The 17,112-nt window shown below is 40.9% G+C and overlaps 1 protein-coding gene across 2 annotated transcripts in view; it reads right to left on the reverse strand.

Annotated features, from left to right (window-relative positions):
* The window catches only part of RHPN2 (rhophilin Rho GTPase binding protein 2), a 54,515-nt gene that overhangs the window by 12,060 nt on the left and 25,343 nt on the right, over positions 1-17,112 (reverse strand). For both annotated transcript variants that reach the window (XM_020812654.3, XM_020812652.3), the window contains exons 4-9: positions 14,551-14,626; positions 12,625-12,702; positions 11,273-11,397; positions 10,088-10,254; positions 6,390-6,577; positions 4,666-4,822 (exon numbers count right to left, since the gene is read on the reverse strand). In XM_020812654.3, coding sequence (XP_020668313.3) covers positions 4,666-4,822; positions 6,390-6,577; positions 10,088-10,254; positions 11,273-11,397; positions 12,625-12,702; positions 14,551-14,626 — 791 coding nt within the window. The remainder of the gene's footprint in view (positions 1-4,665; positions 4,823-6,389; positions 6,578-10,087; positions 10,255-11,272; positions 11,398-12,624; positions 12,703-14,550; positions 14,627-17,112) is intronic.

Below are 17,112 nucleotides of genomic sequence, written 5' to 3' on the forward strand. Positions count from 1 at the left end.
CAAACCCACCCTGCAAAACCCACCCAGAACAGTTTTTAAAATGCAAAAAGCATCACCTTACGTTACCGGGCAGTCCAGAGCCTCCCTGCAAACACACACACATTCACTCAGAAGCAGAAGCCAGGCAGTCCCAAGCCTCCTCCGATTGCACACTCTCTAACTGCTCGGGCGAAAGAGCTACCAGAAAGCAGCCTTTTCGCCACCAACAGTTAGCAATTTGAATTTCCCGCCTTTCCCCCCTGCTTTTTTGTATTCGTAACTGAAAACTCCAGCTGCAAGTCGAAGCAAAATTTTGTAGCCAGAGCTGGTCGTAACTCAAAATGGTCATAAGTTGGGATGTCCGTAAGTCGAGGCACCACTGTATATCATCTTCTTAATTGAAAATTATGTTTATTTTCCAGTATTTGGCTACAATTAATCTAGCAGCTGTAACTAAATTGGAGATTAATTCTATAGTTGTCCAATTAATATTCCACCTCATCAAATATTGATAAAAGTGCTATTTTAGGACATACTTCTACCTTTCGTTTGGTTATTTCTCTTATTTCCCCCAAGTACCAGTTTCCTGGCATACCCTCCAGCACAACATAGAGTAGTTTTCATTTATTTGATTTAGTTACACTAGAGTTAGATACCATCACCAAACCATCTTATAAAAATTCCCTTTAATTCTTATAGAAATGGATTTCACTGTTCTTACATACCCTATTTTTTTCCATCTCTCAGTGTTTATCCCTTCCCTCATATTCCCATAAAGCCCTCAGAGGATCCTGTTGATTCTCTGCTTCAATTAATATTTTATAAATTTTACTAACTATACACTTCAATGCTTTATTTTCTGCTAAATTTTCCTTTTGTAGTAGCATTTCCTCAAACTTTGTAACCTCCCTATATCTACCATTTTTCCTCAACCAATCTTTTGTCCAACACTCTAATTGCATCAAACTAAACCATGACAATTTCTCCTGGCCTAATACTGTACGTTTTTTTATTTGCTCTTTACTCCCCATCCTTTCTACCCAATCCTTAACCTTATTACTTGCAGTCCTCTTAACACACTCTCCAGATTTTTCAGATTCTTAGGAAAAGTTTCCAATTCAATCAACAAACATAATGGTGATATTAGTGGACTAAGCAATATTCTTGTAATTATTCCAAATTAACAACATATTTTAAGGAATGGATTGCTAATTATTTTACCTCAATTTTTTATATGGTTTGAAAATAATGTTCTCAATATTTAGATCTAGGTCAGTTGACTCCAAACCGCACAATTATTAGGATGTGCAATAATATCCCTGATAATCAGATTTTCCTGTAAGCATCCAACGTATTCTTCATTTCACATTTCAGTCTCTTTAAATTTTCTTCTCTTAATCTAGATAGATTTTTGGGTATATATACTCCTAAATATTTGATTAAACTCCCATCCTTGATATTAAATTTTCCCCTGAATAAACCTTTTTCTTCCTTATTATAATTAAACATAATCATCTCTGATTTCTGCAAATTTACCTGTAGCCCAGCTATCTCTCCAAACTCTGCTAAATGTAATTTTACCTTATCCATCACTCTTAAGGGATTTTCTATTGATAAAAGAGAGTCATCTGCAAATAAACTAATTCTAGTCTTGTCATTGGTCTCTATGCCACAACTTAAATTATCTTTCCTAATAGCATTCGCTAACATTTCTATAACTATTGCGAGCAAAATTGGGGAAAGGGAACATCCCTGTCTAGTACCCCGGCCAAGGGATATTTGTTCTGTTAGGCCATCATTTACAATAACAGATGCAGTATTTGCTGAATATAAGTGACCTATCACACCTCTAAAATGTTGCCCAAATCCTAATATTTCTATTATCATATTCAATGTCAGCCATTCCACACAGTCAAAAGCCTTAAAAATATCTAATGAAATTATACCAGCTTTCAACTTTTGTTTTCCGATTATATGAATGATATTTAGAACTCTTCTTGACAAATTTGCCATTTGTCTCCCTGCTATAAAACCACATTGATCCACTTTAATATACTTATCAATATACTTATTCATCCTGTTTGCCAGTACAGTATAGCAGTAAATATCTTTGCATCTTGATTAATCAAGGAAATAGGTCTATGTGCTTCTGGGTCCATTAAATCTTTATTCTTTTTTGCTATTAATATACAGTGGTGCCTCGCTAGACAGTTACCCCGCATGACAGTTTTTTTCGCTAGACATTGACTTTTTGCGATCGCTATAGTGATTTGCAAAACAGTAATTCCTATGGGGGAATTTCGCTGGACAATGTTTGGTCCCTGCTTCGCAAACCAATTTTCGCTAGATGACGATTTTGACAGCTTCCTCCGCGCTCGTAAAACAGATGTTTTCGGGACCTAAGCTTTGCAGGACAGCGATTTAAACAGCTGATTGGCGGTTTGCAAAGCGGCTTTCCTATGGCCGATCTTCGCTAGACAACAACGATTCTTCCCCATTGGAACGCATTAAACAGGTTTCAATGCATTCCAATGGGGAAATGCTTTTCGCTAGACAATTATTTCGCTAAACAGCAATTCCAGTGGAACGGATTATCATCGTCTAGCGAGGCACCACTGTAATTAATGAATGCTTCCATGATGCTGGAATTGCATCTCCCTTCATTATATTATAGTTTCTAATTTGGGTAACAGCATTGTTCTGAATGTCTTATAATATTCTGGTCCTAACCCATCAGCTCCTGGTGTTTTGCCCCATTTTAACTTGTTAATTCTTCTATTTCTTCCTTTCTTATAGGCTGTTCCATTAAATCTCTATCTCCCTCTTGGAGTCTGGTCCCTAAATTTTTCCCAACTTAATTCCTCACACTTTCCTTTATGGGTTTGCCCTCATTTCCATTCTAGACTCTTCAAATCACGCTGAACCTTCTGGAAGAAGAGGGTAACTTTTCTCCCCCCCTTCTTTTTACACAGCCGAAACCATTCCTTCTTAATTAGTTGCATGAGCAATCTTGTTGATTCTCCTCTCTCACAGTCATAGCGGCCAGATGGTATGGCCTCCCAATTAACTGGCACTCTCGCCCCCCCCAAACTGGCTTATCGCAAGCACAAGCTAACAGACCTGTGTTTTAAAAGGGACACAAAAACCATGATCCCCTATTTTCTCTTGAAAACCAACATCTTACAAAACCTGTATTTTCAGAAGATTGCTATTCCTATTATTTTGCGTGGCTGATGAACTCATGCTATAAGCAAGACACTTGAAAGGGATCTCATAGTCACCATGGCTACTTGACTCAGCATGTTAAAATATACTTTTCCTCCTCAAACCTGTTTGCAAATATTACCTAAAATCTTATTGTGCAGTTACACAAACAGTGTGATTTATAGCAGTGAACTGCCACAAGTTAAGTGGGCACCCATCTGCTGCAACCAGGTCACACAACTCCGGAGGCACCAGCTAATGCCTGTGCAGATTTCTTAACTGACAGCAATTCACCACTAGAAGTTATGCCTTTTGTTTAACTGCACAAAAGGATGTTGACCACTGGCTAATAAAGTGCATCACAAAGGGGTTGGAGAAATCCAGATTTTGGAAATGCTACCTCTCCCGATATCACAATTCCCAGAAACCTCCCACTCCCAAACAACATGACAATGCTGCTGGGACAGACTCTGGAAATTGTAGCTTAAAGCCGTAAGATTTCCAACATCTGAAGAACTACAGCTCCAAATTCTGATTTCACGGTTTATTATTTAATTATTTCATTTTTGTTCATTATCTACTAAATGACATCCAACGCTGCAGAGGCTGCTCCGTAACCCAATGAGCAACTTTGGCCCTGCCGTACTTTCTCAACCTGGCCTACCTCATAGGGTTGCGGTAAAAACAAACATGAGGTGATCACCATACAAAGGCTCCTTGAAGAAAACGTGGGACAAAAATATAGAACAAACAAACAAACAAATGTAACACAAGTTCCTGCCATGATGCTTCCATTTCTGAATCCAAACACAGGAATAAACTGCCTCTAGACAGATCAGTGGTAAGCAATTTCACCATGCCCTCAGATCAGTTTTCTCCTCCAGCCATGCTTCTGACTTCTGCTTGCAGGGGTAAAATCCCCATGCAGCCCTAAAACAAGGTGCACAAGGAGCACAGGCCTGGTTTTAGAGGAGAACTGCGCTTTCCAGAAGCTTCTAGGTATACAGATCTCCATTAATATAAAGCTTACATTCTTAGCACAAGTTTTATTACGCTGGGTACTTTTAAGAACCAACTAAAAACATGGAATTATAGGCAGGCCTTCCCTTCCAGTTAATTCCTGTCCTCTTTCCTTTTTTTCCTCTCTTTATTTTATTTATTTTTATTTTTCCCATCTTATAGAATCATTTAATTAATTAATTGTTATAAATTTTTTAGAACTTGTTATCCTTATGTTGTAAGCCGCCTAGAGTGGTCGAAATGACTAGATAGGCGGGGTATAAATACAATAAATAAAATAAATAAATATTGTTATACCATTTTTATTTGCTTGCAGGCAACAGGCCACCATGAAGCAAAGGCCAATAGGGAGTGGGTGGGTGGTTTTCCAGCTGCTGAAAAAATGGCAAGGGCTACCTGCAATCCACCCATTATCCACCTCAGGGTAGGTCAATAAATAGATGAACTCAAATTTTTTCTTACATTGATGGTCGCTTAAAATCGTTGCTACAAAATAATGTGCCAAAGCTCTGAAGTGGTCCGACTTCACTTGGGCCAGTTTTGACCAAGAATAAGGTATGTTCTCTTTAACTGGTGCTTGATTCATTGCTATATTAACGAGCATGTACGTTTCTCCAACCTAGAAACAAAGCACAACATCCATGTATGAACCACTGACATTTAATACTGACTATTAATTAACAGTTCATGTGGCATAGACACCAAGAAAGTGTGCAGGCTATAGAGCAGTGGTCCCCAACCTTTTCTGGCCCGCAGACTGGTTGGGGGGGTGGGGTCCATGCGTGGGGTGGGGCACCCCTGAGCTTGCAGGTGGGCAGGGCACCCATGTGTACAGGTGGTGGGCCCTGAATGGAGGGTGAGGGGGTGGGAGGGAGGTCTGTCTCCAATGGCCTGATCCTGCCACGGCCACAGACTGACATTGGGCTGCGGACCGGGGGTTGGGAACCACTGCTATAGAGGACATACACTAGAAACGATTTTTAAAGAAGCACATATTTAATTATGCAAAATAGTATTTCCTCAATGTGCATTTAATGTTAGCACAAAATCTAAGCAGAACTCTGAAGAGTAGCAAAACTCATTAAAGAAAGAAAAACATTCCAGTTTTAATCACTGCAGCAAAACTGGCTTATAACTAGAGATACACAAAAGGATTTTGGTCACTGGCTAATTAAGTGCATAAAATTAAGTGCAAAAATTAGAGTTTTGCTCAAGCAACACAACTTCACTGCCTATTCCTTTCTGCTACAATTTGTTCTGTTTTCCAAAGAGCCATTTGCATCTTCCAGGATGCTGTGGGATTTTTTCCAAACAGATTTCAAGATACACAAGGGACCATGCCTGCTGTTATAACATAAACTCTCGAGATACAGTATAGAAGGATTGTAATTCCCATCTGTGATCGAACCCTAGATGATTTTGCATGTTAATAGCTGGGGGAATGCAGGAGGTGAGCCTACCCGGGATAGCCTGAAGGAGAAAGAGCCAGAAGACCTGGAGAGAAAAAGTCATTTTGTAACCGAGGAAGGAGGTTGTGTATTTTGGCAGTTGGGCTGTAACTCCAGAAAAGCTTATGTTGAACTCTGTTTTCCTTATCAGCTGTTACTTTGTAATAAATAACTTATAATTTTTTCCATTCTTTAACCACTTGGTCTAGTATGTTTATGACTGGCGTCAAACCCTTTAAAATGAAAGCTATTTTAAAAGTGGCAAGCCTGGGTAGAGGCTGGTCACATCATTTTAGCTAGCACAGCCAAACATGAACGTTCCTAAGTGTGTGAATTTATAGAGGGTCATATGTAGGGGTTCTAGAGACTCAGTTTATCTCCAGCATGCAGCAAGTAGACGATGCTTCAAGTCGTCCACTGGCCTGGTCTACCTCCAGTGCAGAGGAGGAAGACTGAGCTCCAAGTAGATAATGTCCCCAATGAACACCATAAAATGGCCGCCCAAGCATATGCACTATAACAAATCAGCACCAGAGAGAGCCACATTATGTAAGGTATTACTTTATATTTTTACCAAAGACAGAAGCTGAAACATTTTGCTTAAAGACTTCTGTTTGTTAGTCATTCTTGTAAAATGTGCGCACGCGCACACACACACACACACACACACACACACGTGGGTGTATGTGAGCATATTATGTATTGTATGTAAAACCCATATTTCCTTTTCTAGCCTACCTTGGCAGCTTCTTGGGCCATTTTCACAAGGGTGAAGAATTCATTCCTTATTCCAGGAAGACAGATCTGCTCAAAGACACATTCCTCAGCCTGGGCAAGCATCATCTTGACCAGCACGCTCAACATGGCAGGACTCATGTCGTAACTCGGAGTATGAGTGAACGTCTCTTTTAGGTAGTTCAGAACTCCTGCAGTGCAGAAGAGAAGAATCCAACATACGTGATATTGGCATCTTTCACAAAGGAACGTAAGAGAAAGAGATGAATTTGAAGAGCAGAGGTTGAAAAGAGTATCTTTCTGACTAAAATGTGTAGCCTGCAGCCATACTGCCAGGAGCATTTGGAGAGCTGAAGTCCAAAAAAATGACTTTTCCTTGCCCTATTGAAGAGAAACCTCCAATAGCTACATAAACTGGTTAAAGAAACTACCTGGAAGGAAGCCCCAAGCAATGTTGGCACCAGAGTCTGCAAGTACCACAAAAATCGGCAGAACCATATTAGGCAACATTCAGTTCCAAATGCAACTATTCTTTTGGAAAATGTAAACAAACACTTACTGTAACATAAATACAAAGTCACACATGAGGGAGCTGAAATCTAATCTTAAAAAATGTATCTTTCCCAACTGGTTCATTAAGTGTTATCAGTATGTTTTTATTTACCAATATTATAGAAAAAAGGTTGGAAACAGTTGGTGCCCCCTCAAGGGCATGGCCAATGTTATGGGGCAGTGTTCATTGCTTTAAATTACCTTCACTGAATTAAATCCAATTATCAGTTCCAAAAGAGGGAGATTTATTGAAACAATGGGAATTAACACAAATGTTGGCTTTAAAAATCCCATTCATGCAATGGGATTAGTTTAGTTAAGAATAGCAACTGAATTTAGCCCACTACTAAAGGAAATGCATTCTTTAAGTAACCTCTTACTCAAAATTCTTAACAGATTAAAGACAGCCATTGCAAACATTTTGTACAAGAGTTATTTTCAGTTTCTCAAAAAAAACACCAACTCATGACCCTTAGATAAAACTCTGCCAAACTCTCCATTTCTTCTAATCCATATATTTATCACTCATCATATGTACTTTTCTCAGGATTTCTCTCTCTCTCTCTCTCTCTCTCTCTCTCTTATATATATATATATATATATATATAAATACACTAGGCTGTATTTATGGATGAAAACCATAGCAACAATCTCTATTCTGACCACAAAGAACTATGCGTATGGTATGAAGAATAATGCGTCCGGCAGTGCTATGCAATCATGCACAGAAACAATCAAAAGCATTTATCTGGAAAGGCAGACTGAAGCACATCTTTAAAAGAAATAGGCAGCTGTAGGCATGCAGGTCACCAAATAATCACAGCCAAGTAATCACAAGTACACTTTTATATTTTTTAAAATTCCAAAATTCGGTGCCAAGAAAAAGGTAAAGTCTGTGATTGGATTCTGTTCACATTATATAGCTTTTCTTTGATGTAACCCTTGGTTACTACAAATTTAGTTGCCCTGAACCTTGTTTTCCTAAGGTTTGAACTATATTTAACTCCATGCATTTTATGGTTCTCTTCATTAGCACTAGCGGCTTGTTCTCAGGAAGAAAAAGCTGAAATTTTCAAACTTCAGTATCCAGTACTAAGTTCTGTATTATCAGAATGGTGCGCAAAGCACACTTTCCCCTTTGGAAAAAACATCACATTCACATCTCTTGTTCTGAGAATACAGTGGGGTCTTGACTTTGGATTCCAAGTCTGGTGTAGTGGCTAGAGTAACAGACTAGGACTCTAGAGAACAGGGTTTGAATCCCCACTTGGCCATGGGAACTCACTGGGGGAGTGGAACTGGGAAAACCACTCCTTAAATATCTCCGTGTCTAAATCACACTGGCCATGTGACCACGGAAAGATTGTCTTCGGACAAACGCTGGCTCTATGGCTTGAAGAGCGGGATGAGCGCCGCCCCCTAGAGTCGGACACGACTGGACAAAAATTGTCAAGGGGAACCTTTACCTTTACCTTTACCTTGACTTAAGAATGGCTTGAGTTAAGAACATTTTGACTTAAGAACCACTCTCATAGGAAAATATTGACTTGACTTAAGTACTTAGATTTGAGTTAAGAACTGAAAAAAAACCATGTGGGAGGCAGGGAAAGTGCAAAATTTGAACTTTCAGTTAACTGTTGGCCAGTGAAAAGGGTGCCTGTCTGCTTCCTCACTCCCCCCAGCGTTTAGAGAGTGGATTGGGAGACAGTCTTCGGACTGCCTGGTACTGAACTGCCTGGACTGTATTTTCCCTGCCTTCCCTGAACCTTTCTTGACCTAAGAAAAAAAGGAAACAAAATATCCCCCTCTAGTGGTCGAAGGCGGAATAGCAGCTTCCCATTAGTTTCTATGGACGGAAAAGAGCAGATACGGATCAAATGGTTTTCAATGCATTCCTATGGGAAATGCAGATTTGACTTGAGAACTTTTTGACTTGAGAACCGCCTTCCAATACGGATTAAGTTCTCAAGTCAAGATCCCACTGTATAAGAAAGCTAGGTTTGTTGGAGAATTGTGGTGGGACGGGAATGATGCTAACCAATTGTCCTCTAAGCTGCGCATGGGCATGACTCCATCTCTCTCCATGCTGCTTTCTGCCTCCTTCGTGCAGCGACTGTGCTCAACCCCTTTGGTTCTAGTCACGACAGAACATGTAAGCAGGGGCGCGCGCAGAGTAGTACGCATGCAAGAGGCAGAGCCCCGCCCAGGAGGGCTGAAAATTAGAGGGTACATTGATGATAACAATGCTAATCCTGGACAAATAAGGTGGGAATGCTGGGACCCATGGCTGTCAAGAGAAAGCAAGATTTTCCCTTTCTCCTGTGATCTTTCCTGCCTTCGTGTGAGAGGTGGGAGAAAGTGAAATCTGCACCCTGAGAATATCAGTCTAGGTTGAAGGAAGGTCAGCACAGGCCACGGCAAGTAACCAGCAGTCTAGGAAACCAGAGCAGTCCTCCTCTCTCTCCGTGCTCCTTCCAATGCAGAGACATACATCCTTTTCAGCACAAGCTGGATGGCACCTAGTCATTTCTGGCATTTTACACATAGACAGAACTGTGGAACACAGAGAATGCCCCAAATATGACCTTTTCACTAGAATCAGGTTGCACATATGAATCTGAGATATTAGTAAGGAGACAAACAGGTTCCTAGACTTGTAACAATAGTGTATTGTTGTATTAATGTTAGAAAGCCTTAAAATATGACTGTTTTAACTGCAACAACTTATACACAACTTGAGGCATTGCTGCTGGAATTGCGGTAGAGCAAGAATAGCAAAGCAAAGCAAATTTAAAAGACCACGGTTGGGAGGACAGAAATGGTTAATAAAAGATCAAAGTCACCTAAACCTCAAAACTACAGCTCATTAATCGTTAACCACAATATTCACTTTCTCTTGACAAAATGCTCTATTCAAGTATAGCCTCAGCTTAAAAAGAAGTCTGAACTAAATCTGAAAATTAACTGTTCTAATTTAAAAAGAAAACTCTGTTCAATATTCAAACACTTTGAAATTAAACAAAGACTCACATATGAAAAGTACTGTATATGACTTTGCGGAAGGGAGGCAAGGAAGAAACGCAGAAGCCGTAGAATCAAGCAGCTCTCCAAGCATTGTTCAGACCACGACACATACTATTCTTTCCTACCTGCAGCTTTCTGGAATGCATCAATTGCCTTTTGAAGTCCAGCTGGAGTTTGCCGATTGCATCTTGTACCAATCTGGGTGTAGACAGCTCCTATGTTAAATAAAATACTGGCTTTTTCAAGCGACAAATTCTTCTGACAGACAGGGACACCCGTGAAGGAATCATACCTTCATTAAAAAACAACAGCACAAAGGAAAGTTAATACACTGGAGACAATGGAGGGGGGGAAAGCATAATATTTCTGGTGTGCTGTGGTTGTGATGCAACACAGAACTACATTTAGGTACAGAAACCATAATTTGTCCAAACTGATAAACCTTAAAATAACTGGCTGCAAATCCTGGATCTCTGGCATTTTGCAAGCCATAGTCTGTTGGGTTATGTCAGTTCAGATGTTATAGCAAACCACATGTTAGTGTTTTTGAAGCCTTTGTTTAGCATCATGCCTAAACTGTAATTGTACGGTAAACACAGTGAGCGAGTGCCCATCTAACACTGACCAACTATTTTAAATGCAGACAACAGAAGATCTTAGATTTACACAATTCTCTTTGTTCTCTCCCTTCTTTTCTCAACTAATGGGATATGCTGACCCCATTACCTGGAGGATAATTAAGGCATACAGCCATAGTTTTGAATTTGGTCCTGAGTACTGGTTCACAAAAAACTCCAATCAGCCACTACAGTGGTTGATGTACATGCTGATATAAGGCGTATTGTGCACTTCAAGGGGGGCCACTGCATCAAGGTGAAGGGGGAAAAAGAAGGAAAGTTGTGGAAAAGAACAACACAATCTCGAAACCTGCTCTGAACCTCTTAACCACCAAGAGTTTAATCAACATTAAATTTGCAACAATTCAGTGTTACTTTTTTGCACTTCAACAAACAGCCAGGCACATTCATAATCAAGACATACAATTCACTTAACTACTATGTTACATGAACTAGAATACACATTCTTTTTGCCCTCTTGAAAGCAGAACACAGTTTTTTGCAATGCTCGGCTGAGCCCCTAAGAGTTTTTTGGCCAGACCACAGGTTATGCATTTCCCTTTCAGGAGCACACAGTGGCCATTTGCCAAGTCAAATGTCAAACCTAGCATATGAGGCTGTACGTAAACATCAACAGAACTGCTGGATAAACATTATTTTTAATTTTATTTGGAAAAGAGAAAATCCTCTTACCATGTAAATAAAATTCCAAGGTGCCTGTTAGGTGAAAAAAATCGGTTCTCAATAAAGCCGAGCTGAACAAAATAACTCATCAGCAACTCAACTCCAGATTCATCTCTGCTAGGAGTACGGCAGGCCTTCGAATACACAAACATGCATTAGCCATGACGCAGGAACAAGTACCCACATAAAAGGATTCTGCACCAGAAAGCAAGTATAAGCAGTGCTTTAAAAGCTACTGTGGGACCAACTTTACACACCAGGCCTCAAGAAGTACTGTATTTTTCCATTTATAACACACTCTTGTTTATAAGACATCTGCCCCACTTTTCTAACCCCCAAATTAAGAAAACTTAGCTTTTGAGGATTCAACCTCTGGGCTCAGAACATCGGACATTAGGAGTTCCTGTTGAATCTGAGCCTACAAGCTCCACCTCCAATGAGCTGTGTTCAATTGGTTTGTTCATCATCAGCTGACATCAGTTCCAAGCTAAGTCTCCTGACTGTAGGAAGCTAAGCCTCATGACTGAAGGAAGACTGTTTACAGAGGCAAGGTATGTGCCGTTTTGTTCTCTCCTCAGCTGTCTCAGCTTACTTCTGTGTATAAGACACCCCTCAATTTTTAGTGTAATGATTTTAGGAAAAAGTAGCATCTTATACATGGAAAAATATGGTAGCCTCTTAAGTAGGCAAGAGAAACATACATCATGAGAAAATATTTGCAGAATTGACATCAAAACTAAGACAGGAGGTGGCAAGGCATAATAGCAGGAACAGCCACATTATTATGCAGTGCTCAGACAAACACAGCATCGTCATCTGTGTCTGTATCCTGCTTTCAGTGTGCCACTGATAATAAAATAATACATCAAATAGGGAACAATGACCATCTACAGAGAACTAATGACTCCTAATCTCTACCAAGACCAACATACAAAGAGCTATGAGGACTTCAAGACCACAATCGGGCAAAGTTTCTTTGGGGAGGTTTCTAGGTGACACAGTAAGTGACAACAATATCATGTTGCACATTTCCTCCTGCACATATTCTTTTTTATGTCTTCCTGTGTGAAAATCTGGCAGTCACATGAAGCAAAGTTTCCCCTACCCAGTTTGTATCCACCCTTCTTCTAAGAAGCTCAGTGGGGCGGGGGGGGGTTATCCTGAAAATCAACCTGATAAGTGAGTTTAGGGGTGAAAAAAGACAGGTTGCAGGACTCTTTAAGGATGAGTAGGGAATGATTAAATTAAACAGAAGGACAAGTATATGTAATTGTATTACTTGCCTCATGCTAGTCTTTGACCATAATAAATTCAATTCAATACAATTCAAGTATAGTATTCTTTAAACAGAACCAACTTACCTGTCGCAGGTCCATAAGATCAGCAATTTCATTTTCATATTCAGAACCATCTTCGCTGTAGTGTTCCTGAATAAAATCCTTACAAATAATATAAAAAGCAGCTCAATTCGCGCTACACATACAAATCATGGATTTTTAAACCACAGCTAAATAAATATTATAAAAACCCTGAGACTTTTATTAGCAAGAACTGAACGGACCTCATGTAATTTACATTTTTTTATCCTGAAATAGCATGTGCATTTGCTATTAGGTATTACTTTATTTACTACATTTTATCTTCCCTTACTTTTGCAAAAATAACAATACTGTATTCAAGACAAATTTCACTATAAAAAAACTTCATAAAGGCATAATGATCTATAAACATTAATCTTAAAAGGCCAGTATGAACAGCTGCGTCTTCACATCTAGTTCAAAAGAAGTGAAAGTGAAGACTTGCTGTAACTCTGGGAAGTGTGCACTCCACAATCTGGAACCAGCATTAAAGGAAGCCCCCTTTCGCTTCCCTGACAAGCTGCTGATACTCTCAAGAAAGCCTCTGCTGAAGATCTCAACCTTTGGATGGTGTCATGACAATACAGGTGGCCTCTTAGAGAGACACTGAACGTAAGCTGCTGAGAAGCAGCCGCAGAAAGCTCCAGTCTTCACATCGTGCTTGTTGACTTCCCACAGACACCTGACTGGCTGTTTTCTTTGCCTCTATTGAAGGCAGAAGAACACAGGGACCTATCTTGCCCAATAATTCAAGACACAGAAGGACATATGATGTGGATTATAAACATCAGACTTTGAAACAAAATAATGATTGGGAAAATCAACATAATAAACTTGGGAGATTATCCATATTTGACATTGCCGAGAGGGAGGGGCAAAAGCTAACCAAAAAACAGGCCAGTGGAGAAACACCATCTGATCTGGTGTAAATATTTGCACACCTATCTATTACATCAGCCAGAATCTTGATCAATGCCTCTAAAAATGGGAGGCCCTGTGACTTATGAAATGTGCAAAAGCAGCTTTTAGAATAAAATCCACATTAAAAGTCACAACTGCCCATCTGGCTGTGATTTCCGTTCATATTTGTTTTGAAATCTGCTGGGTGTTTTAGTTATTACATTTCTCTCACTTTTAATTGTGCCATAAAAGGATATGGGAGATTTTCATCTGTTTGCAGAGATAAAAACAGGAGCATCTTTTGTCATATCAGCAATCGCTGCCCAACTTTCAGCTACACATTGGCTGCGTTTAGGCACAGAGAAACTTTCTGGCCGCATATAGCTAGTGTTCTGCTGACAGAACTGTATCCACCAGCAGAATTAGGAGGCTGCAATTCATCCTGCACACACTGGCCCCTTGCACTCTTGCACTCTCAAAAGCCTTTTCTAGCTCTGGAGCAGGCTTCGGGTTAAATGCTGAAGGGGGGGTTGTGCTAGTAATGTTTCATTAGACCTAGAGATTCTAATCAACATTTCAATCAAGAAACTCTGGTTAACTGCTTTGCAACAAGGAACTGTGCAATTTTTATGCTTTATAATTACTATGGATGAGGCAGCTAATATCATTGTTTTTGTCTAACAAAAATGTAAAGCTTATGTTTTATTTGTAATCTGGTTTTGGAGTTTAGAGCACAAATAATTTTAAAAGTATTCTCTTAAGTATAAGAGCTAAGAAGCCACTTTAGTGAATATTCTATCTTTACAAGATTTTTCATATAAAATGCCGCAACATTCTGAGATCTACCAACTTAAGTTTTTTCCATAAAACCTAACCCCACTTTTGAACAGTTTTCCTAACTCCACACCAATACTTAGGGAAGACTTTGAAACTGTTTTTCATCCAAATAGATTACCTTTTACACAATTAAACAAGCATATATTTTTTCTGCAGTTAAAACATTTCTTTTAGAATATCTTTAGAATCTACCTTCAACAGAACAGTAAAGTCAACATCTTTGGTCTCTTTTAGGCCGAGCGGTATAAGAGGAATGCTAAAAGCTTCCCTGTGTGAAAAGAAGAAATTAATAAAATTTATCCCTTAGATTTTTTTTAAAATCCAGACATTAAAAAATAGCAACTAAAATTGAAAGTTTTAAAATAAAAGAGCAGTCTCAGCCGCAGCATTCCTCATTTGCAAGATACTCATTGCTTTTGATCCAAGATTAAGAGATTTGATCTGATTGTCTGCAATTCCCAGAAACACTTAGCTATCAGTGGCTGTGGGAATCTTTGGAGTAGCAGTCGAAAAAACCCAAATTCTTCCAAGTTTTGTTCTGATCAACAGTTTGCAAAACTAGTTATTCTGACCAGTTGCAAATCTTTGATCTAGAGCAGGGGTCTCAAACTCAATTTACCTGGGGGCCGCTGGAGGCAGAGTCTGGGTGAGGCTGGGCCGCATCAGATTTTCTGCCAGGCAGAGCAAGAGCCCGAGGAAGCCGCCCAGGAGGTTCCTTAGCCCAGCTGGGGCTCCGAGGAGGAGGGGCGCACGAGCTCTCGTTGCCAGCCATGACCCCCTCCGGCTCCTTCTTAACTACCACCACCACAAGCAGCAGCAGGACGAAGAAGCGAAGAAGGGAGAGAATGTCAGCGACCGCCTAGCGGGGGGAGGAGGGCACAACATAATTTTTTTTAAACCCTCACAGAATCACCTTGCCAAAGGAGAAAAGCCCCCATCAGTACGTACGAAATTAAACAGAATGGGGTGGGGGCCCCCACAGGTGCATGCACGTGTGCACACACACACACAGAGGTCCGGCAACCTTCCTCTGAGGGCCCCCCTCAAAAAAAGACGCACTCAGCAGCAACTACCCCCACCACGACACAGGAGCAAACTTTGCGAGGCGAGCTCAGGCAGCCTCCAGAGCCAAGGCGGCTGAAGCAGGAGGAAGAGGAGGAGGAAGCACTGCTGGGCGCTGAGGTGGCCACTGGCCAGGCTGGTGCTGGGGGTGCCGAGAAAGAGAGCCAGAGAGCCGCTTCTCTGGAAGAGGTGACGGTGGCAGCTGCTGTTGGTGGCTTGGAGGCGCTCTTCGAGGACGGGCTGGGAGTGAGCTCCACTCTCAGGCATCGCTTGGCGGCGGCTTGGGCGCTCAGGGGAAAAGGGCCAGCAGCATGCCTTGCTCGATGGCTCTCCCCCAAGACAGCACCACCTGCACCCTCCATCTGGAACTGCAGCCTGCCCACCTGTCTGCTGGCTGGCAGGCTGCAGTTACGGATGGAGAGTGCAAGAGGCGCTGTCTTGGGGGAGAGCCGGCGAGCGAGGCGAGGCTTTTTTTGACTCTTGACAGCAGAGGACGCGTGGGCGCTTCGGGGGGGCAGGCAGGCGGGGCCACAAACTATCGTCCGGCGGGCTGCAAATGGCCCCTGGGCCGTATGTTTGAGACACCTGTTCTAGAGTAAACCATCTGTATGAGAACTGGCACCTTTGTTTAAAGTACTAAATAAATATGAGGCATATTTTTCATTATTAATACTACTACTTTTACTGCCATTAATGTTTTCATTTGTTTTGGTTAACAGGCAACTGTGAGGCACTCCTTTGATACACTATTTGTATGTCCAATAATAACAAAATGAGAGAAATATGCCCTCAAAAGTCTGAATATCTCACAACATGTGGTACACAACCTGTTCCTTTGTCCACCACCCTCCATTTGTATCCAGCTCTGATTAGTGGCCCTCAATATTATAGCTGCATATAGATCCCATCGGCTTGAACATTTGGCCATCTCTACAGCAGGGCACCCAGCCGCAGGGCTTGGAGTGGATACAACATGGAAATCCTCCTCTAGCATCTGAAGGGGGCGGCCAGCTAAGTGGAGGGCAGGTCGTGTGTTGCCTCGTGATGTTCAGAGCAGTATTCAGCTCTTCAGGCTAAGTCAGCATGGATGACGGGGAGAACACCTGTTCCTGCGCTGATGGGTTGGCTTTAGGCATCTAGGCAATTCTCAGTAAGGTGTAGCTACAATTACCCAAGATGTGAGGCCTCACCTTTTCCCTCCAAGTGCAGGCACAAGTATTTATTGTGCTGTTTTTCTGGACTGCTTTATATGTATAGACATGGTCTAGAGGGGCGGGGTATAAATAAATAAATAAATAAATAAATAAATAAATAAATAAATAAATAAATAAATAAATAAATATACCCCAGAGGATTCAATTACATCATTTAGAAAGCAAATCAGTTTGATCCCCCCCCCGCATCTTCCCCCTCCAATCTTGCAACAAACCAGTTCTGTGCATAGTCAGAATTTCCATTTCAAAGAAAGGAAAGATAACGTGACTTGCCCAGGGCTGTCTAGTGGGTAGAAATTCCCAGCCAAGCATCAAGTGTAACTTTCTTATGCTGACATGTGGGGGATGTTAAGGCCCTTTCAAATGTTCTTAAACCACTACCAAAGATGAGAAATGTGTATTTTTGTGGGTGGTTGGGGTGGGGTGTTAAATGAGGTTGCCAATGGCATTCTGGGCACTGCAGTACAAAAGACAAATG

Source organism: Pogona vitticeps, chromosome 10, assembly GCF_051106095.1.
Source record: "Pogona vitticeps strain Pit_001003342236 chromosome 10, PviZW2.1, whole genome shotgun sequence".
In the NCBI taxonomy this organism is placed as follows: Eukaryota; Metazoa; Chordata; class Lepidosauria; order Squamata; family Agamidae; genus Pogona; species Pogona vitticeps.